Here is a 22,943-nt window from a genome sequence, read left to right as displayed (position 1 = left end):
TCGACCACTTCATCCAGGGTCTGGGGCAGTTCCTTTCCCGCCATCTCATCACGGATGTAGGTCGCCAGTCCCTCCAAGAAGACGGCTCGGAGGGCAGAGTCATCCCACCGCAGCTTGGCGGAGATGGTGCGGAACTCCGACGCATAAGCGCACACCGTGCGCTCCCGCTGGCGGAGCTTTAGGAGTTGTGTTTCTGCTCCCACTTCGCTGCTGGGTGGAACAAAAGTCTTTCTGAGGGCGGACACAAAAGCAGCATAGTCATTGCAAGCCGGTGATTTGGAATTATAAAGCGCAGCGGCCCACTCAGCCGCGCGTCCGGAGAGCAGGGAGGTGAGATGCGCCACCCGAGAGCGCGCAGTGGGGAAGCGCCCTGGCTGGCACTCAAACTGCATGTCGAGGGTGGCGAGTAGACCGTCTGGGCTCCCCGTCTCTCCGTTCCACCTCTCTGGGAGACTAAAGTGCAGCCCCTCTGTTGGTGGAGCGAGGGCTTGCTGCTGGAGAGCATGGAGGGCTGTGGATAATTGTAGGATGAGATCGGTCTGGGAGTTTTGTTTGGTGTGGAGCCGATCGATCAGGGCGTGGAGCTGAATGAGTTCATTTTCCATTTGCTCCGTCTTTCTTTTCATGCGCTCGAACTCCGCTGGATCTACGGACTCAGTCATCCTGTCACGATGGTCGACTGGGTACGGGAGTTGAACTCGGTAAGGATGTTTGACGTCTGGATTATTCGGTAGAGAACTCTGATCAGGGGTTTCAATGAAACGATGACTGAGTGAAGAGCCGGTGCGGCGTCTTCCATATATAGGCTTGGGTGTGACTGGGAGAATGCCGGGAGTTCCCGCGAGGAGCTTGCTGGGAAATGTGGTCCAAGATGGAGGCCGGTTAGCTGGGAGAGGCCGGTTTGGGGGCTTGGGTTCTGACACCTTGCAACACTAGATGGTTTTCTGTGTGGCTGTATGTGTTTATGATTTCATGGAAAAGTCAGCGATTGTTCAGATGTTTATGATGTACATTAATGATTGTTTTAGGTGTTGTTGAGGTTTTGTGCACGCATGTGTATCTGCTAGTGTTGAAGGTGTTTTAGAGAACAAAAGGTAGAAGAAGAAGAAGAAGAAGAAAGTATTATTTCTATAGCGCCTCTCAAGGTAAAAATCACGAGGCGCTTCACAAAAACAAAAAATGTAAAAATATAAAAAAGCATTTAAAATGGGCAAAAATAGACAATTGTGATTAAAAAAATGTTAAGAAAGAGAGAGAGTGAATAGGAAAGAGGGAAATCAGTGGATCCTGAGGAAGGTGGAATAGGTGGGGAGAGCAGAATAAAGAGAGAGTGGTGAAGAAGGTCATACAAAAGCCAGCTTGAACAAGTGAGTCTTCAGCTGCTTTTTGAAGGAGACCACTGAGTCCACTGATCTCAGGCTCAGGGGGAGAGAGTTCCAGAGTCTGGGGGCCACAGCAGCAAATGATCTGTCACCTTTGGTCTTTAGCCTGGTGCTGCACAACCAGTAGGCTTTGATCACTGGACCTCAGGGACCTGCTGGGGGTGTAGGGACTAAGAAGATCACCAATGTAAGATGGTGCTTGTCCATGTAAGGCCCTATAGACCAGAACCAGGAAATTGAAATGAACCCTGAAGTTGACTGGCAGCCAGTGAAGTTGGAGGAGAAGCGGGGTGATGTGGGTGTGTTTGGAGGACTTGGTCAGAAGCTGAGCACAGGCATTCTGAACCACCTGTAGACGGTTCAGGGAGGTTCTGCTCAGACACGTAAAAGAGAGTTACAGTAGTCTAAGCGTGAGGAGATGAAGGTGTGGAGAACCAACACATTCTCACTCCCAGCGCGTCAAAAACAAACGCTTGGTCAGCCACCCTCCACGTCAGACCCCTGACGCCAAAAGTGCCCTTTTTCGTTACTTAAGTGCGAAAAGGGGTTTTTCCCTTTTGTAACTAAAGATCCCAATGCAGCGTAAAACTGACGTGATGAGATATCCGCTGATGCGGCACCGAACCAGCTCATTTAACCGCACCTAAACCTTAACGCTTCACTATTTTTAACCTTCCCCTCTCCCTCATCCTAACCTTAACCCTCTTGCTACCTAAAACATTACTCTCATTGTGATCAAGCGTTTGTTTCCCGTGCATTCTGACTCTGACAGTCAGAGTCTGACTGTGAATTTTCGTATTTGCCGCCCAAGGGAACGTTAGAACATACCATCTGGTGAGGGGGAGGTTACACATACCCTCTTCTTTTAACCTCCACCTTGGTAGTTGAAACCTCCCCCTCGCGTTGGCTCGGTCCAAACTCGACCAATGACGAGGCGGCTCCCGCCATTCACTTCATAGAGCCGGCTTTTAGAGCGATCGACATATCACTAACTTGTTAGCTAGCACGATGGTTAAGGTTAGGATGGGGGTGAGGGGAAGGTTAAATAAGAGGATAAGGTTAAATAAGAGGATAAGGTTAAATAAGAGGATAAGGTTAAGGTGAGGTACAATGAGCTTGTTTGGTGCCCTGGCTGCGGACATCCCATCGCGTCAGTGTAACGCTGCATTGGGATCTGCAGTCAAATAAGGGAAAAACCCCTTTTCGCACATAAGTAATGAAAAAGGGCACTTTTGGCGGCAGGGGTCTGATGCGGAGGGTGGCTGACCAAGCGTTTGTTTTTGACACGCTGGGAGTGAGAATGTGTTGGGAGAATTGTCTCAAGTTCAGAGAGAGACAGAATGGGACTCAGTTTAGCAACGTTCCTGAGATGGAAGAAGGAAGAGCGAACAAGAGAACTGACATGAGAATCCAGGGTGAGAGCAGGGTCAAAGGTCACTCCAAGATCCCTGACTGGTGTGAGAAGCAAGCTGACCAAGAGAGTCTCTGACTTTGGGAACCAGCTTGTCTGGGGCATGACCGCTTCCTTCAACACACCCTCAATAAAAAGACTAGCTCCTTCATAGCACCTGCAGAAAAACATTTCTGGAGCCGCCACTGATCCGATTTCACATTTTTAAGATTAAAGTAACTCAAAAAGTAATGTAAAACAAAAAATACATTTTAAGCTTATCAAAGTAAAAATAAGACATTACAATCTTCTGAATGATCTCTTAATGTGCTTATTTGCTTTTTATGGAGAACTAATAATTTCACCAGATCTGGAAACAAATACAACAAATGCTCTTGCTGCATTTTTGTGGTCAGAATATACATCCATCAGTTTTATTGGGCTGTGTTGGCTGAGCATCTATTGGTTCAAATAATGTAGTCATCATCCTATAACAGGATGGATGAGGCTGGGGTGAGTGCAGAAGGCAGCATTTAAACTGGATTTGTTTTAATGGCAGCTTACGGTCTCCTGCAGCCAATTGTTCAAACTCATAACGTGATACTCACCAGGATGTACAAGGCATTCTCCGACTTGTCTTTGTGCTCTTTGATGGTAGCAAAAACTGACAGAATAAGGCAGGAGAAGACCAAGAAGAAGCTGGAAGAGATGACAAAGGTAAAAAGTTGGGTTTTTCTCTAGTAAACCACCATAAATCATGTTGATAAAGCATGAATCTCATACACTAGTCAGTAAATATATAACACATTTACATTTGCCATCTTACGGATTTACTCGTATTTCTGTCATGTTTCATATCAGTAAACAAATTCAACCTGCTTCAGCTGAATGAATGCACATTTAAAATGAAGCTTTAGTTCATTAAGAGATAAATGTGACCCAATCCAACATGGTCAGATATGGAAGAAGTAAGTGTCTTCAATATTTCTGAAAGCTCAAACCTGATTGGAGTACACTTTAGGAAATGAAATTTTGAATTTACTTAACTGGTTCCACTAAACCTAGCTGGTTAAATGTATGGTCCAAATTGAAATGTGCGTCATTAAAGAGTGGTTTATTGAAAATAAGCTTACATTAAATATAGCAAAAACAAAATGTATGTTGTTTGGTATGGCTAATAAAACTGAGGTTAAGCTGCAAATAGATGGATGTGAAATTGAGCAAGTAACAGAACATAAGTTCCTTGGAATAGTAATTGATAATAAATTAAATTGGAAACCACAAATTAAACATGTATATAATAAGGTTGCGAGAAGCATCTACATTATGAATAAAGCTCGGCAGTACTTGGATTATAAATCACTCCATGTCCTTTATTATTCATTGATTTATCCCTATCTTATTTACTGTGTAGAGGTATGGGGTAACACTTATAAAACATCTATTGTACCCTTGTCTATCATACAGAAAAGAGCCCTGAGAGTCGTTCACAATGTTAGATTTAGAGAACACACTAATCCGTTATTTATATATTCTAAAATACTAAAATTTAAAGATTTAATTCAGTTATATACAGCGACATTCATGTTTAAAGTGCATAGGAAATTATTACCACACAAATTATTAATGCTATTTATAAAACCAGATAACGTATATAATTTCAGATACAAACTTAACTTTAGGCATACATATTTTAGAACAACAATAAAGTCATTTTGTATTTCTGTTACGGGTGCAAGAGTTTGGAATAAGCTAAGTGAGGATCTAAAACAAAGTCCTTCATTGCATAAGTTTAAAGAGAAGTATAAAAAAAATTATACTAATCAATTACATGGAGGAGGAGGAAAAGTTGTAAGGGTGTTGCATTTGATTGTAATTGTCTATTGTTGGTGAACTGGGAGCTGTGAACATGGCGGGGGGGGGGGGGGGGGGGGATGGGGGGGGGGGGTTGAAACATGAGAAAATGTAAATTTGGTTTGTGTGATTGAGGATAAAACATGTTATAGGAAAATGGCAATGACACTCAGTGTAGGGAAAATATATATATTTTTTTGTTTTGTCTTTCTTGAAATTTGATTTGGGGGGGATTATATAAGCTACCAGAGCTTCGTTCCCTTCCCATTGAACATGTTCTACATGTGTATGTGTATATATGTATATATATATATATATATATATATATATATATATGTGTGTGTGTGTATATATATATATATATATATATATATATATATATATATATATATATATATATATATATATATATATATATATATATATATATATATATATATATATATATATGTGTGTGTGTATATATATGTATGTGTGTATGTGTATATATGCATATACATATGTGTGTGTATATATATGTATGTGTGTATGTGTATATATGCATATACATATGTGTGGGTTTCTTTTTGGATACTTTTTGAATGCTTTGGGTTGTCTATTGATTTGCATGCATGTTCAATAAAGAAAGAAAGAGAACAGTTATATACATTTCTATGTTAAAGGTAAACATTTATTACTCCTTAATCAACTGGGTTTAGGGGACATCTCTCCTTTCTACACCCTAAAATCACATCCATGTTTTGCATCCTGTTCTAATAAAATTCAAGAGGAAGCGCTGCTGGTCTCACCAGTGAAGGGTGAGGTCAAAGTTCATGATACAACAATAGTACAAACTGGGAGTCTTGGGTTAAGTATGGGAGGGTTTCAACATGGCACAAACCTCTTCTCATAGAAGAGAGGCCTCTTCACATGTCACTGGAGACAGACTATAAACAGACAGAAAATGTTTCTGTCCAATCACATAAGAAAATGAACAAAACTCAGCCCTCCAAAGCAGAAAATGTCACAAAGGAAAACAAAAAAAGTGAAACTTTTTTAAAAAGTCCAACAAAGAACTTTTACCACCTGTCAAAAGGGCAAAATAACTGATGGATGAATGCTTCGGTTCAAGCGATTGCAAAGCTGCAAGTTGTCCATGTTACTCTCCAAAGTTGCACCAGAGACGATTGGATGCTTTCCCCAGCAATTCCATCCTTTTCAGGTTTTTTACGGAAAGTTTTGAATAATCCAGGAAGACGTTTCTCCTTAGATGAAGCCAGATAAGCCAGATTATTCCATCGTTACAGCTGGGACTGCAGAACGGACAGATTTTTTGACACCAGTCCTGGATTGGTTAGAGAAATGTGGCGTTCACTCATCTCTGACGATGAATCGTGTGAGCCACTGCAACAATTGTAGATGCAGTTCATCTTCTCCGTTCCCCATTGGGAACATAGCTTACATGTTTATGACTCAAAGAAAGGATACCACCAACACTCTCCTGCAACACGTGTTGATGGATAATCCCACTGGGAAGAGCTGTAACGTCTGCCAAGCAGAGACAACCACAAGTAGTGACCTCAATTCCCTGAGTTGGTGGTTTTATATTTGCCCTGAGACGCTGTGGGCATAGATCCGGTTAAGCCAGATGCAACCCTAAACGTGCCCCAGCAGACCGGCACACGGACCTATAACCTATCGTCTGTCATCTGCCACATGAATCTTTCCTGTAAGAGTGCACACCTTTACACTTACCTAAATTATAAAAACTAAATAACAAAGGGTTCACCCTCCTCTGCCTCCTCATTTACTCTTCATTCAGCTCACCTGGTCCCCTCACCAAGCTCCAGCCAAGCCCTGTTTTCCCTAGCAACCTCAGTCAGCATCACAATCAACTTCATTCCTCTCACCTGTTCCTGTAATCAGCCTTCATCCACTGCACCTGCTCCTGACTCCTCTCTGGGCACTCTCGCCTTGGGCACCAAATCACCTAGAGCCGGCCCTGCGTTTTGCTCACCTCCACACCAGTCTGGTTTCTTTACGTCACACTCACTCTGTTTGCCTCATCTCCTTCTTCCCCTCCCTCTTCTGACAGCCGATGTCGGGTTTCAAGGAGAGCAGGAGAGCAGAGGTTTATAACTGGCGCGGCGCCAGGTTTTCATTTTTGGGTGGGCCACGGTAATTTTGGACGGACCTTAATAAGCAGTGACTTAAGTGAAGCAGGCCGGTCGTGCTAGAAATTTTCGTTTAAAAAGATGTTATAAATGTGTTCCCCTGTCATTTTTATTCCTAAAATATGAAGTAAAAACTCACAATTTAATTTTCATTCATTTGTCATTAATATGCAGTCTACACCCGTGCGTTAAGTGGACCATCTTCCAGTAAAAGCAAAGCATCCAGACCACCTCTCCAAATGCGTAAAATATGCATCACAGCCGTTAGGCGCGCCGCGCGCACCGTCAGCTACGTCAGCCCACACAAGAGCAGAGCAAATAGAGAAAGAATAGAGGATAATTGTGTCTGGATGTGGGTGGAGATTACATTTTACAGCAGCCTGATCATCATTTAAATACGTAAACCATCACCTGTCTTCTAGTCCACGCTATCAGCATTATTTTAATTGGTGTGTGTGTGTGTGTGTGTGTGTGTGTGTGTGTGTGTGTGTGTGTGTGTGTGTGTGTGTGTGTGTGTGTGTGTGTGTGTGTTTTCCACTTCAAACTAACCAACCAGACCAGCGTGTCCAGTAACATATTAATGTTACAATTAAACAGTTTCACTTCATGTAGGCTAGGAACATTTCACCTGCCGTGGCCCGACCGCTTCTGCTCCACATAAACTTTGTGCGTGACCAAATGTCTCTACAGGTGCTTTCTGAGCTGAAGAGGCTATTCTGCCTCAAACTGGATGCGTCATGCGTCTCCATATTAGAGACGGGAACAAGCGCCATTCAGCCAAAGTTTCATAATCAGCGAACATTTTTCCAAGTGACACGTCCCTCAGAGAGACCGAGTTTCTTGTTCTTTCAAAAACAACCAGCATCCTTGAGTTTATCCATCAAAATAAACAGTCAAATAGAAATATCTGTAACCTGCCATTTAACTGTTTTACCTTCTTGTGAAGATTGTTGCAAAGAGAAACAATTAAACTTGATTAACCCCAGAGCCACGCGCACTGCGCTGTACTTCTGACTGTAAATGAGGGGGAAACGATTTAATCGGATCCTTTTCTTTTCAACATGGTTTAATGTAAAGTTTCATTCAGTACAAACTTTAGTTACACCGATCTAACGATACAGAGCCTGGATTTGTATTCTGAACAGTTTAAACATGTTTAAAATGGAGACATGCGTGACGTGTCTAAAATTTGCACCTGCTCCGCTATTATGGAAATTAAACTAACAAGATGAATAACATGAAATTATTTTAGGCACAGAAAACATCCCCCACAGTTTTGAAAAGCTTGCAACGAGCCTGTGTTTTAATAAAGCTAATCAAACAAAGTGTTAGTCAATAAATAAGATGTGACCAATCTGCAAAATCAAAATATTAATTACTTTATTATAATCCTATAGAATATATTAAGTAATATGACTTTAAATGTTTCCACCAGGTCTGGTCTCACGTAGCGTTAAAAGACATGACACATTGTTTTACTGATCCAATCAGAATCTGCCAGATCTGACGGAGGCGTGGTTTTGGTGGTGCTTAGTAAATCTGTCAACTTTTCATTCGACCATAAACCAAAACATCCGAAGTCTAAAACTATGCCCACGTCATCTTTAACACCAGTTCAAAGCGTTCTAGAGAAGTTGTCGGAGTGGCCAATCCAGAACGAGGAGCGACGGGGGGGGGGGGGGGGAATGATTAAGTGCATGTTTCTGCTGGTTGCTTGCACATTCAGTTGATGCTTTTGTTGTTCAAGATGTGCAAATCCCTGGGTGCTCGAGTAAATACGCCTCAGGTCCTTGTGGCTTTTATTAATGGGCAAATCAGTTCCTATTTGTACCAACTTTTCAACTAAAATCCTGGCCTCACAATGCTGAACAAATGATCGGACCTGAGGGTAAGCTTGAAGCATGGAAATCAATTTGTCTGTGTCATGATCCGCCCCAGCCTCCCTGACTGTGTCTCTCCTGCCCTGATTTGCCTAATTGTTCTCACCTGTCCCTGATTACTCTGCCCATGTGTTCCTGATTCCCTTGTGTATTTATACCTCCCTCCTGGTTGTTGTCTTTGTCGGTTCATTGTCGTTGTGCATGTTCGTTCGTCCTGTTGCTCCCGTCCTACAATAAACATCTTTTTATTTTTTACATCCGTCTGCCTGCTCTTCTGCCTCTGGGAACCCACCACCACACATGGTCTGCCACCTCCACCTGCCCAACATGACAGAATGAACCGACCAAACCTGGACCTGTGGTGAGCTAACCAATCTGTTCCTGGAGGATTATTTTTTCTTTTTTGTCCCTTTCAGTTGTGGGAGATTTCTGGCCTGGAGTTTGTGTTCGGCGCATCCTACCTGTTCTCGGGGTGGTCGAAGTTCCTCTGGGAGATCCTGGCGCATCCTATTTATCTTCGGGGTGGCCAGGGTCATTCTCCTCCAGCTGTTTTTGCCCCGTCCCGTTCTTCTCCCGAAGCCGCGGATCCTGGAGCCACAAGGGAATTACACCCCCTACGCACGCCATTATTCTCCAGTGTGGTAGGGCTGGTCTCCCCGCTCTTCTCCGGCTTCCCTTCTCCCGAGCCTCCGCCGATGGACCCAGCATATCGGATGTGCACCTGCTCTGATTGGGATGTCGAGTACCTGGCCGCCGAGCTGGGCTTCCACGCGTCGCTCCCGCTACTCAACCACTTCCTGGTCCACGCCTGCAGGTTCTGTGCATGCAGGTTCTCCACGCAGCAGTTCCTGCTGGGTCCCACGCCTGCTGCTGCAGTTCTTCTCTGTTTTCCTGGTGTCCTGTATTCCTGGAGTCAAGTGTTCGTGTCAAGTCAAGTCATCGTGTCAAATCATCGTGTCAAGTCATCGTGTCAAGTCAAGTCATCGTGTCAAGTCAAGTCATCGTGTCAAGTCATCGTGTCAAGTCAAGTCATCGTGTCAAGTCAAGTCATCGTGTCAAGTCAAGTCATCGTGTCAAGTCAAGTCATCGTGTCAAGTCCAAGTCCAGTCATCATGTCGTGTCAAGTCATCGTGCCAAGTCCAAGTGTTCGAGTCCCTGTGCCCAGTCCTTGAGTCCCAAGTCTTCTGGTCCGAGTTTCCCTGGTCTAAGTTCTTGGACACATCTGTTTGGTCGTAAGACGGAGTGCCGCCTGAACCGAGAGGCCCCTGCTCCTCGGCCCTGGATGGTGTTCCTTGTTCCCTGGTCTCGTCTTCCTTTGTGCCCGTGTCTCCTGTGTTTTGTGGCTTGTGGGCGTCTGGTATCCGCCCCTTGAGGGAGGGGGGGTACTGTCATGATCCGCCCCATCCTCCCTGACTGTGTCTCTCCTGCCCTGATTTGCCTAATTGTTCTCACCTGTCCCTGATTACTCTGCCCATGTGTTCCTGATTCCCTTGTGTATTTATACCTCCCTCCTGGTTGTTGTCTTTGTCTGTTCATTGTCGTTGTGCATGTTCGTTCGTCCTGTTGCTCCCGTCCTACAATAAACATCTTTTTATTTTTTACATCCGTCTGCCTGCTCTTCTGCCTCCGGGAACCCACCACCACACATGGTCTGCCACCTCCACCCGCCGAACATGACAGTCTGTCTGTGTATTTTTTATTCATAGAAAGAGAAAGAAATTTCCTTTCGTTCTAAAGCAGGTTTTTAATGCCTTCAGTACTTTTGTCCAGCAACACAGAAACAGGTTTGTTTTGTGTAAAACTGAATAATTTATAAAAATAAATTAAACAACCTTTTGGTGTTGCAGCCAGGAGGGAAGTAAGGGTCAGTCACACACGTTTAGACTTTCTAACGCCTTAAGAAAAACAGTCTTTTTGTTCTGCAGCATCCCAGCTCAGAGTTTGCAACCCGGCGTTATTCGATAACTTTAATAGATACGCTCTCTTAATGTGGACACCTGTGATGTAACCGGGCAGACATTTCAGAACTTCAGTTTATGCCAAGCAGACTTAATGAAAATTTGATGGATGCATACCTATGCTGCTCTAATTACAGGAATAAAATATTGAATGTTGTGTATAAAAGGCTGGGTGGCTGCGAGTCAAACTGAAGATCATTCTGACTCGACCACGCCAAAGTCTTCACCACCGACTAATGAGGACATTTGCTGATGATGGACGGGGGCAGGATTTGCCTCCTGAAAGAATCGAACAATTAGCCCCTCCAGATATTCAACTCCATCTGCAATCAGCTGGGTGAAGCTCTTATCGATTCTTCATCAACAAATCAGAACCGAACAGTTTAAGGGTGACGGCACACAGGGCTTATTGGCTCCAGATTTGCAGGAAGTTTGAAGATATGGTGGACATGTAGTTTGTTTCATTTCTGCAGTACAGCCACACGTTCCAATCTGTGAAGGACTTAAGCACTGGAATCAACTCATCCTGCAAACTGAACTGTGAAAATCTCTCAGCAATCTCAAAACGACTGAAGACAAAGGATATGAAAGTGCTGCATTAGTCTCACTTAGATGGTCTAACAGAAAAAAGGTGAAACACTGAAACTAAATCTAGATAAGCTTCCGCTCTAGACTCCACCCTCATGATGTCATGCATGTAGTTACATTTACAGAAACGGACCTTGTTGATTCATCCAAAACAATCCCAAACATCCTAAGAGTACACTGTAAAATCGGATTAGCTAGCCTTACCTTAGAAAAATCATGCAACTTAATCGCACTTTAACCCTCTGGGGTCCATGGACGCGCATCCACGTCTTTTGAACAGGTTTGATTTGGGACGCTGTAGCAGCAAGACTCCCTGAGTTTCGGTTTCAATTCAACTTTATAAAGGAGCTTATAAACTACACCCCAGTTTTTAAATTTTGTTCATAGGCAACGTAAAAGCGGAGTTATACTAAACTAAAAAACAACCTATTTTTAGACAATCTGATAACTTGTCAAAACAGCAGTTTAGTAATCCGTGAGAGGGAATGTGCTTGTGAACATAAAAAACCCACAAAAACATGAGATCCTTTTGCTGTTGGTGGAAGTCTCACATCTTCAGTTGATAAAAACTATCATTACGTAGCTGAGAGAGAGAGGAAGGCTGCACGAGTAACGAGATGTGCGCAAAAAGGAGCCGCTTCGTGGGGAAAGGAGTGGCGCGAACGGAGTAACAACAAACAATTAGACAGATATTGACGGTAAACTTCATATTTTGGAGCGATCCAGACAGATATATTGTTGCTGCAGTTTAGTCGGCTTTGATTAGGCTTATAAAGGATGATGAGAAGGATAAATGTCCACCAGGCAGTTCAGATAGTACGGCTGTTTTTTGAACTGGAAGCAGAGAATTTGGACGGAGACTCGCAGCCGGAGTCTGAGGCAAATAGCGAGGATCAGCCAGTCTCCAGACCTCAACCCCATAGAAAATCTGTGGAGGGAGTTGAAAGTCCGTGTTGCTCGGCGACAGCCCCAAAACATCACTGCTCTCGAGAAGATCTGCATGGAGGAATGGGCCAAAATACCAGCTACTGTGTGTGCAAACCTGGTAAAGACCTATAGTAACCGTTTGACCTCTGTTATTGCCAACAAAGGTTATGTTACAAAGTATTGAGTTGAATTTTTGTTATTGACCAAATACTTATTTTCCACCCTGATTTACAAATAAATTCTTTAAAAATCCTGCCATGTGAATTCATGGATTTTTTTTCATATTCTGTCTCTCACAGTGGAAGTTTACCTATGATGAAAATTACTGACCTCTGTCATAATTTTAAGTGGGAGAACTTGCACAATCGGTGGCTGACTAAATACTTTTTTGCCCCACTGTATACGGTGTACGTGTGCGCTTCAGATAATCAGGCACAACTGTGAAAACTGGAGCGGTATTTCAAATCTTTAACAGAACAGAAAAACAATCCCTGCAAACAAGAAGAAACAAAAACACAACCTGCACCAAAATAAGGAACGTCTGAGAATGGAAAAGTTCTCAGTTAGAGCAATACTTGGCAACTTTTTCATATTTTAAATTATTGTATTTTCTAAAATGACCCTTTACAGGGTTAACGAAAGGCCACCCAGCCCCTATCGCCCCCTTGGCCAGAATATCCCATTTGCAACTTCATTTTGGTGGGCCACTTTTTTGGGACTTTGCACATTCCAGCACGTTTCCTGTATATTTTAGATCATGAGCACAGCTGATTTGTTTAATTTAATGATGAATCACTCCTGTAGACACTAATGAAGGCTGGGGAGACATTTCAGCTGTTAGATTGTGGTGTTTAAAGGATGAACGCACAGCGAGGGGATAGGTGTTGGTAAGCAAACACTAGGGGGTGCTAAAGGCAAGCCAAAACGGCCTAGTTCTCCTTTAACCATTGACTTCATAAAGATTAGATCCTGCAAGCGCAGCCACCATAGGGAGCCAGACCACGGTTCCCCGGAAGAACGAAAAAATGAACGCAAGTCAACGGGGCTAAAAACGCTATTTTCTAATTCTGCTTGTTTTGTGCCATGGATTTCACATATGATGTCTGTCAATTTTAAAGAAGCATTTTGATGCCAAGAACGCTCTTATTTTCGAACAGGGGGAAACAATACCTTAGATTTTGTGTGAAAATAAGTCCAGGAATACAAATGCGCTTCACGAAAGTGATGTCATCGAACCAGACACGGAGAAAACTGAGGGAAAATGGCTGTAAGTTCTGCAAACTTCCCACAGGAGGAAAGAACCACCATAAATCTGGTCATGTGGTAAGTAGCAGTTACGCTAGGGGAGAGGAGATTTTGTGGTGACGTCACACATGCGACGAGCCGATTTCTAGTTTGTAGTCATGCTAATTACGAACTTTTACAAGCTAATAAATCTCAAAGTACGTGACTGGCATGGTCGAAACACCCACCCACAGTTTTCATTAAAATTGCAATACAACTCATGTGCGATCCAGGGCGTAAGGCAAAGTGGATTCGAAAATTGCGTTTTTAGCCCCGTTGACTTGCATTCATTTTTTTGTTCTTCCAGGGACCCATTATGCAGAAGTGACTTAGGCTCCCTATGGGCAGTAGCGATCGGTGCGGCATCTACTTTTCAATGTCTGTGCTGTTGAGGACGACCTCTGTAATGAACAAATCTACACTAAGTTGAATGAATAAGAATATTCTTTTTGAAATTACACTGACAAATAAACATGCCTGAAGATATTTCTTGTTGTTTACATTACATGCACTACTAGTGTTTGTCAGTGTGTAATTATTAATCAGTAATTATTAGAACTATTGGCTTTTAGAAAATGCTTATGTTGGTGCAACAACTTTTGTTCTGTGCTATTAAACCTACACCCTTTTTAACACCAGTGCTATAAGCTGAAAATGTACATAATTACCTATGCCTGTGTTCTTTTTTTTAGTGTAGAGGCTAAAATAGCTTGGAGAAAATTGAGCTGTTTGTTGCCTTTTAAATATAACAAGTAGCTAATGAAAGCAGGCTTTAAACGGCAGAACAGCTAAAATCTTATTAAACCTCTAACTAAAACAAGGATTCTTCAGTGTTTTTGAAAGCAAAGATGATTTTTATTAAAAAAGGGAAACTGAGAAAAGCTGTTTCAGCATCGATCATTTATCTTTGTACTCAGTTTGACTAAAAATTGGTTTGAAATAATTTAAGTCACAAATTGTGAGCCAGTAACAGGATGAGCTATGGATAAATCATGCCCAGTACTGTAGCCTATACGAACATTAACACACAGATCTCCATTTTTACAGCGCATCACTACTGACAAAGGACCCTGACTCCGTTGTGTAGCTGACAGCCAGATGCAGCTTCACACACTTCCACATGGAGGTCCAACAGAGCAACAAGGCTGTAGATCACTCAGGTTGAGGTGGGATGTTGTTGCAAGAAGAAAAGCCTTCTGGGCTGCAAGTTAAGAAGCATTGATTTGTCATACTCAGCACAGCTTTGCCTGCTCAGACATACTCACCATGCTAAATTTAGACTGCGACAAACTAGGCAAGAACAAATAAAAGATTTTTACTAAGCAGACAATGGCCACAACGAGCAGCAGCAGCAGCACGGTGCAGCCAGCTTTAATACGTCACGAGTAGGGCAGGAGGAAGTTTAGGACCCAAGATGCAGAGAACCAGATGAAAGAGGCAGGAGGTGGAGGATGAAAATAAAATCCTTTATTTAGGAGTAATCCAGGAAGGCAGGGAGCCAAAAACCAAAAATCAAGAATCCAAATATCTAAACCAAGAAATGCCAAAAACACTAGAGACCTAGAAACGCTGGAAACACTAGAGAGCAAAAACGAGACGAGTCTGACAAGGACAATGAACCGACAAAACTCTGTGACACAGACAGGGTTTTATACACTGGGGAGGATGAGAGGGAGATGAACTGCAGGTGTGTGGGGAGAGAGAGACCAGCTGAACTCAATTACTAATCAGGGAGGAAACTAGCATGACCTGAGAATAAAACCTAAAGACAAGAAGAGCAGGAAACATAACTAATAATCTAAGGGGGGAGAGAAACCTCAAACACCGATGGGAAAAACCCACTAGAGAGACTAATAACATGAACAGCTGTAGCTAAAGGAAAATGACCTAAGAGAAAAACCTAAAGACTAGAAGGGCAGCAAACATAACTAATATTCTAAGAGGGAAGCTGAAACTAAAGGAAAAACACTACAGAAAGAAAAACTACAGGGGTGTGACTAAAGGGGGCCACGAGAGCACAGGACCTGGGAGGGGGATACCTGAGGAGGGAAACCTAGAGGGCTGAAGATCTGGGGAAAAATGGAGAACACCGGGAGACACATGAGGAAGCTGCAGACAAGGACACATGAGGGCGCTAGGAGACACAAAAGGATAACCTAGAGAGGGATGGAGAACACAAGCAGACACATGAGGGGAGATGCAGATGCAGACCATGACATAATGTTTGAGGCTGAAATGGAACAATCCAGAACAATATACATCAACCTTAAAGCTGACTGCTGTTGTCGTCTTGATTCTGAGCCAAAAAGGTAAAAAATAGTAACAATTACTATGTGTACACTGACTGTCACCAGCAAACCCAGAGTTAGGGTTTGGTTCGGATTATTAAATGTCAATAAATTAGGTAAAAGTTATGCATGCAACCAAATAAAGGATCAAAATAAATAAATACCACAGTCAAGCCCCACTTTGAAGCAATGGAACTGAAGCATTCTGCTCAGCAACCATCAGCATGTAATACGATGTGCAATCCTACTAAACACCACTCTAAGTTTATCACATTTAAAACTGATTATCACACAGTTTAAATGTGACTGTGTTTCATTTGGTGGGAAAATGAATAAAAACCCAAATCAGTTATACTCAGATCCAATTAAACACGTGTTCATTTATTTAGCTAAACCACAATTTTGGATCAGAACTATTAAATATGTGTTCTTATTGCAGATTCAGGGAAGTTAAACTTCCTGGTAAACCACCATAATGTGCAAATGTTGCTATTTTATGAGTGAAATTACTCAAAGGTGGAGATGTCCACATCTCAGGAAATAGGACCCCAAATCCTGCTGTGTTCTGCAACTTTCTCCTCCAGCTGACTCTGACCCCTTCTTTCCACCGGAGCCGTCAGCAGCACGTTACTGCAGCAGCACGTCTTGCTCGCGTAAGCTGCTGCTTGGTCCTTCCCACGAGACGCGAAGCAGCAGGGGAGCGGCTGTCACCGACGGAGCACAAAGTCACATGAGTGACTTCGTCAGTAAACACAACAACAAGCAGGAGAAAACTACGACATGGCTCCAAAAGTTTTGTGTTTTGTGTTCTGTCCATTTTATAATCGCCAATACGGACCTGAAAAACAAAGGAGACCGCTAGCTAGGTGATAACTTCTCACGGGGCCGCACAGTTAGTAACTTTTTTTAAAGTAAAGCAACCGGAAGGCAGTAAGTTTCTTTATTCTGATAATCTTGTGAGCTTCGCTCCGTTTCCGCATCCAATTTCCTGTCTTTCCTTCCCCAAAAATGTCATACTTGACCCGTTTCAGAGGCGTAGCGCGTAGAAAATAGAACCGACGTTTAAGGGCCGCGACATGCTGCTCCTGAGACGCGGCCGACTCGCGCTGCTGATGGCTCCGGTGGAAAAGGTCCTGTTGACCACAGCGGTTCCTATCAGCAGCTATGACGTGCTGCTGCAGTAACGTGCTGCTGACGGCTCTGATGGAGAGAAGGGGTAACACCCTCAACAGGTGCATCAGAGCTTTTTCCCCCAGAGAACGACTTGCAAGACATTCATTCCTACTATGACTCGCACTCGTATAGCGCCTTTCAGAGTCAGAGGACCCCAAAGCGCTTTACACTACAGTACATCATTCATCCGTTCACACACACACACATTCACACATTGATGGTGATGAGCTACGACATAGCCACAGCTGCCCTGGGGTGCACTGACAGAGAAACCACTGAAAATCTATGAAAATTTTGAATAAAGTTAACCTTTAATGTAACTTTTAAATGATGTTTTGTCAAATAAAGTTCATGTTTTTGCTACTGAGAAGGAAAATTAACTCAAAAATAATAAAGACGAATCAAACCCACTTTTGTTTTCAGTGTAACTTTTAGACAACCTAACAAGTCGTCTGACTGGAATACGGGTGTGGTGGCTATAATCCTATTGCTTTAAGGAAATTGTGCTCTGGAGGGAAATTTTGTATCCTGCTGGACAGTGTTGGGAGTAACGCGGTACAAAAGTAATAAATTACTGTAATGCATTGCTTTTTGCTGTAATGTGGTAATGTAAGGCATTACAGGGAAAGAAAATGGTAATATTTACTCGGTACAATTGTCAGTAACGCGGTAATTACAATGCATTTTCAAACCCAGAATCAAGATGTGGGTTTCCTAAAAATTCGAATTGCGGGAAGCCTGAAAAAAGATCCAGTATCCACATATATGACGTCATTTGTGGACTCAGCTTTGCGGGCATTCTATGAGCAGAGAGGACGCAGCGGAAAAGGCTCAAATACTCCAGCTGCGTCCTGCACGCGGCCGCTGTTATATTCACAAAATCGCTCCACCAAAACAAAGTAATTTGTTTGTGATCGTGTATATCAGCCCATATCCTCTGGTACTTCATGTACTTTTCAGCTGAGTTCATAATCTGTGCCCCGGTGATTTCAACTCATTGCTGCTGGAACGCAGCGCATATTAAGCTTTTTTTGTTTGTTTGTTTTTTTATTTTTATTTTTTGCGTTCAGTAGATCCCTTTCACTGATTAGAAAGTTGGAAATCTAGGAAACAGTTTTTCTGGAAGACGGAGAAAACATGCAGCATGCAGGAAGGTTAGAGAGAGAGAAAGGGCCGGAAATCATTCCAGTAAAATCAAGAAAACAAAACAAAGTGCTTGAAAAGAAAAAAAGTAGGTAGATTTATCCCCAATACACATGTTTACCAGTGAAAAGCAATAATTTATAAACATTTAATATGTATACATGTGATAGAATCAGATCACCCCAGAAGTCAGTCCCACATCCAGGGCCGTATCAAGGCATTTGAGGACCAAGGCAAATATAGGCTTGGAGCCCCCACCACCTCACTCCCTGCTCAGTTAATATAAGATGGCAGCGTGCTGAGAGTACAGATTGTTGTTGCTTTTATTTAATAAACAATCATTTTAAAGCACTGTTATTATATCTGACTGTTTTTAACAGCAATCCTAGCTCAGACACCACATCACCTTTCACATATATGTCATGAGCTCACTGAGCATCACTTTACCAGATTCATATTGAAGTTGTTTTGGTGAAAGTAACTTCAAGTAATGCAAAAGTAGTGTAATGCCTTACATAATATTGTAATGTAATGAATTACTTTAAAAAGAGGGTAACAGGTAATAAATAATGCATTAAAGTTTGGAAGTAACTTGCCCAAAACTGGTGCTGGATGATTCAAGCAGACATTTTACATCCGGTTATGGTTTGTTATTAGAGTTTAGAGCAGCGCAGGAGCACGTTTCAGCCCAAACTGTTCAGGACTTCTCCCTAAATGTGGCTCTCAGTCATGTCGCTGCAGCTTGGCAGCCAACATCTGTCCACTAAATCGTCCTTGCCTTGTTTCTTTCCAAGTTTTCCTTTCAGCAGGCCAGCTCAGCAAAATACTGTAAAACTGGATCACGGACTCAATTCGTCTCCCAGATCCACTTAAACGAACTTTGTTTCACTGATGGATCACCTGCTTGAGCCTCCAGTCTTCGGGGGCTTTTTTCTTAGCATTTCTCTGTTTGGCTTTGGTGGAAAACTGATTCATTCTGATGTTGTTGCTCAGAAATCAGGGAAAACTTGTGACTTGACCCTAAATCAGGAATATGGCAACATAAACAAATAGGACACAAAAATCTGGACACCACGTTGAGACACATTTTACGACAACGTGCAACCCTGAGCCCCAGTCTCAGATGGCTACAGAAGACAAAAAGAAATGAGGAAAGAAGGTAAAGAGAAGTACTCATGTTCCACATATTGATCCTCCACACGCGTCACACTTTGAAACTAAACACCTGGCTAACATTTCCAAATTCAAAACCATCACAGAGAGAAAAACAGCTGCTGCTGAACCTTCTATTAACCTGATTTTATCAGCAAAGTCACTGCGTTGGTCGAAATCTTCATCTGGGTCAGAGATTTAAAAACAATACAACCAGAACCAAGCAAGTGGGGAAAGATGCGACTGACGTTATCACATGATTGCTTCATAAATCCTCAGACTAGAAGTAAAGAGGCTGGAAGATTAAAGGAAGTGTGGTGACTAATGCATAAAACATACAAATGGAGTAACTGCAGAGCCTCGATCGCATTTGTGCAGAATCCCATGATGGAAGAATGAGACCAAACTGCTCGTTTCATGTTTTTTTTCTTTTTAGAAACGCTAAACACTTTCTTTCTGAGAGCACCACTGATTCATCTCCGAGATAGAGGAATCAAAGGGTGAAAGAGCTTTCACTTTCTCCTGTAGTGTTCGGTTAATATTCCAGTGTGTGTGTGTGTGTGTGTGTGTGTGTGTGTGTGTGTGTGTGTGTGTGTGTGTGTGTGTGTGTGTGTGTGTGTGTGTGTGTGTGTGTGTGTGTGTGTGTGTGTGTCTTCGCATTAAAGCGCAGGCCTAAGCATCATCCCAGGGGAGTCAATATGCTGCTCACAGTGAACTCCTTTACGCTGAGGCCATTTCACCTCCTTGCTCAGGCGTTTTCACCGGACTGGAAGGAGTCACACATCACCGAAGGGCACTTCGGAATAAGCTAGAATTAAAGAATACAGCTGTGGTCAAACAGTTTGAGAATTACTCAAATATTAAATGTCACAAAGTTTTGGTAGCAGTGTGCACAAACTCAATGTGTTGCAGCATGAATTATGAATAATTGTTCTGGCATTTCAGCCCTGCCTCCTGCTGACACCATTTGGGCAATCTTCCTAAGACAAGTAAGAGTTTTGATAAAGATGAGGATGCCGTGTTGAATTAGAGCATCAGACTGGATGCTTTAAAAGCAGGGTGGGGCTTAAAATCATTAATTATTTCTCTGTTACCCTGCAAGGAAGCACACGGTCATTGTTGTTTTGCAGAAAAGGGAGCTCCACGGGGTGCTAGCAGGATTTCACATAACACAAAGAGAAGGGGAACATCAAGGGCTTCAAGGGAAGAGGTTTATTTGCTGTGACAAAGTCTTGAAGACATCATGAAAGATCCAGCAAGCATCAAAAATAAGGAGAAGCCTTCTGGACAATGGACTGGTATGAAGAAGAGCAGCAAAGAAGCCACTTCTAGTTATGAAAAACTGGGACGCATTGGCATTCATTGAAAGGATTGTGCAGATGAGGCCTGGAGAAGCTATTCAATCTCCTGTCAGTTTTTTATTATATGTGTGGGGTTGCTTCTTGGCCAAGTGACTGGACTAACTCACAGTTTAACCTCAGAATGATCATGAATTCAAAAGGGTGCAAAACATACTCCCTGAGGAACTCCTCCCAGCGATTCAACGATTCTCTGGCAAACATTACATTTTCTAGAGTGATGAAACACGGTCATAAGAAGGAAGCCAGAACCAAGTGGCTCAACATCAAAGCTGTAAACTACCCAGTGAGATCTTCAATCCTCAAGAGGCAGAAAATCAACAAAAACACATAAAATCTGACAATCAACAAGCATCAATTATGAAGAAAATGCAGCCATCAGTCAGGCTTTGGACCAATGACTGATGACTGATGGCATGCCAAGCTGAACTGCAGGGGTCTTGAACAATGGCCAACACTGCAAATGATGACTCTTTGCACAAACTTCATGCAGTTGTGTTTAAGAAATGTATGCAATCTATTTATGTATGCCTCAGCATAACAAACATCATGACTGTGAGCTCAAATCTACATTTCAAACCCTCGTTTGCAGAATCTAAATGGAAAGAGTGAATATCTTGGCTTCGATTACACAAAATCCATTTAGAAAATCAGACAGCTTTATGGAGACACATGGCTAAATGGATCAGTACCAATTTTTTATTGTGCAATCTGCCTCCAAAAGCCATTACTGTCGCGTAGTTTTTAGTACTCGTTCTTATTTTAGGAAAACGTTCATCTTTAGACAAAACGCAGCAAAATCCTGAAGAGCCCTGCTCCAGCTGCCATTTCAAAAGAAGATCTGTTGGTTAGTGAAGCTGCTGTCTGGCTGCACATGGTTCTATAAATGTGGAGTCATCACAGCGCAAAGCCAGACTGCAATGTTGGACTAATTAGAGAAAGTACCGAGGAGCTGTCCGCACTTCCCGGTGCTGAAACCCGGTGAATCCACCCGGCGTGCACACAAGGAACACGTGTCACGAACACATGAAATCCTTTGAATGACATGAACATGGGCAGAAGTCAGCAGTGATGAGTTATGGTGGGATTACAGCAGTTTGGTGGATTTAGCCCTTTGATGCGCCGCAGATAAATACACAACTCCTCACCAGGACCTCCTGAAACCATGACACAGCGATGTGCGAGAAGAAAAAAGGCCACAATGACCGATGCAAGCCAGAGAAAAGCACTTACACGTAAGCGTGATAGACGAACGCCCATCCCCGCGGTCTCTCCAGCGCATTGTACAGGAAACTCTGTAGTTTCCGATAGCTGGCGTTGTTCTTCGACGGTCTGGGTCTCCCGCAGGAGATGCTGGACCGCGGTCTGCTGAGGATGCTGCCCCGCTTTGTGCTCTCCGAGCCCGCAATGAGCAGCGCCCCATCCCTGGTGGATTCCGGCGCGCCCGGGTCCAAGCCAACGAACCCGACTTTGGGTTTCTTCTCTTCGGCTTGAGTTGGGTAGACCCCGCCGTTGAGAGATTTCTGCACCATTCTGAAGTCAACTCGCCTCTGAGGAGGAGTTGGCCGTGCCCTTGCCGCGGGGATGCATCACCGGTGCTGAGGGGTGTGTGATGCTGGTGGATGCAGTCGGTCCCAGCAGAAGTCTTATCGCAACAACCGTGCGAAAAAATGCACCTTCCGGCTAGCTGACAGGCACAGCATGGGAGGGAGGAATGCAAATATATTACAATCCACTCTAATTACCTCAAGCATCAGCAAATTAGACGCAATCCACGATGATTTCATCACTGAAACTTCATATAAAAAGTAAAAATTTCTTATATGCAACCAGGAGTGCTGGAAAGGCCACACCTGCTGCTCTATAGTCTGCAGAATTGTATAAAGAAAATGTTGCAATCACCACCACAATCTGATGAAAATATGATGTTTCCGTTCTGAAAGTGTAACCTAAGGTAACCTCTCCTGCACAAGGGAGAAGCTCCAGTCAAAGCTCTTATTGGATGATGCACGGTTATACAATATTCATAGGTGCAACTCTGTGCAGTCAGATAAATGCACCAAAATCATGTCAAGATGTTTTATGGGTTGCAGAAGAAAAACGAAATGGGTCCCTGAGGGAAGGGGGGGGGGGGGGGGGGGGGGGAATCCGTGTCAGCAGAAGGAAATTTCATTTCTCACAGATTTCTCCTGCTTTTGCTTCTCTTTGGTCACACCTAAATGTTTCAGATCAGTGACAACTACAGGTCAATCATTTGTAATGAGTCCTGCTTCACCGTGAAAGGATTTTGGCCCAAATCTGCTTTTGAACTCATTCAAAGTATTTTCTAGCATGAATGATCTGTTTATACTCAGACATTCTCCTTCAGGTTTTTCTGGCAGGGGGCAGAATTCAAAGTTCCCTAAAATACAGC

General features: G+C 43.1%; 1 protein-coding gene across 11 annotated transcripts in view; it reads right to left on the bottom strand.

The window, feature by feature from the left end:
- Positions 1-22,587, bottom strand: part of LOC107391272 (potassium voltage-gated channel subfamily KQT member 2) — a 52,887-nt gene extending 30,300 nt beyond the window's left edge. For 2 of the 11 annotated variants that reach the window (XR_008564302.2, XM_070545005.1), the window contains exons 1-2: positions 21,764-22,586; positions 3,381-3,471 (exon numbers count right to left, since the gene is read on the bottom strand). Coding sequence is in view for 10 of the 11 variants with exons in the window: in XM_070545005.1 (XP_070401106.1) it covers positions 3,381-3,471; positions 21,764-22,062 (390 nt within the window). In the remaining variant the exon portion in view is untranslated. Of the gene's footprint in view, positions 1-3,380; positions 3,472-21,763 lie in introns of all 11 variants that reach the window. The other 9 variants (XM_070545006.1, XM_054746131.2, XM_054746132.2 and 6 more) reach the window with 7 other exon arrangements.
- Between the last annotated feature and the right edge of the window lie 356 nt (positions 22,588-22,943).

The sequence above is a fragment of the Nothobranchius furzeri genome, chromosome 15 (genome assembly GCF_043380555.1).
Source record: "Nothobranchius furzeri strain GRZ-AD chromosome 15, NfurGRZ-RIMD1, whole genome shotgun sequence".
In the NCBI taxonomy this organism is placed as follows: domain Eukaryota; kingdom Metazoa; phylum Chordata; class Actinopteri; order Cyprinodontiformes; family Nothobranchiidae; genus Nothobranchius; species Nothobranchius furzeri.
This window is presented reverse-complemented; position numbering and strand designations above follow the sequence as displayed.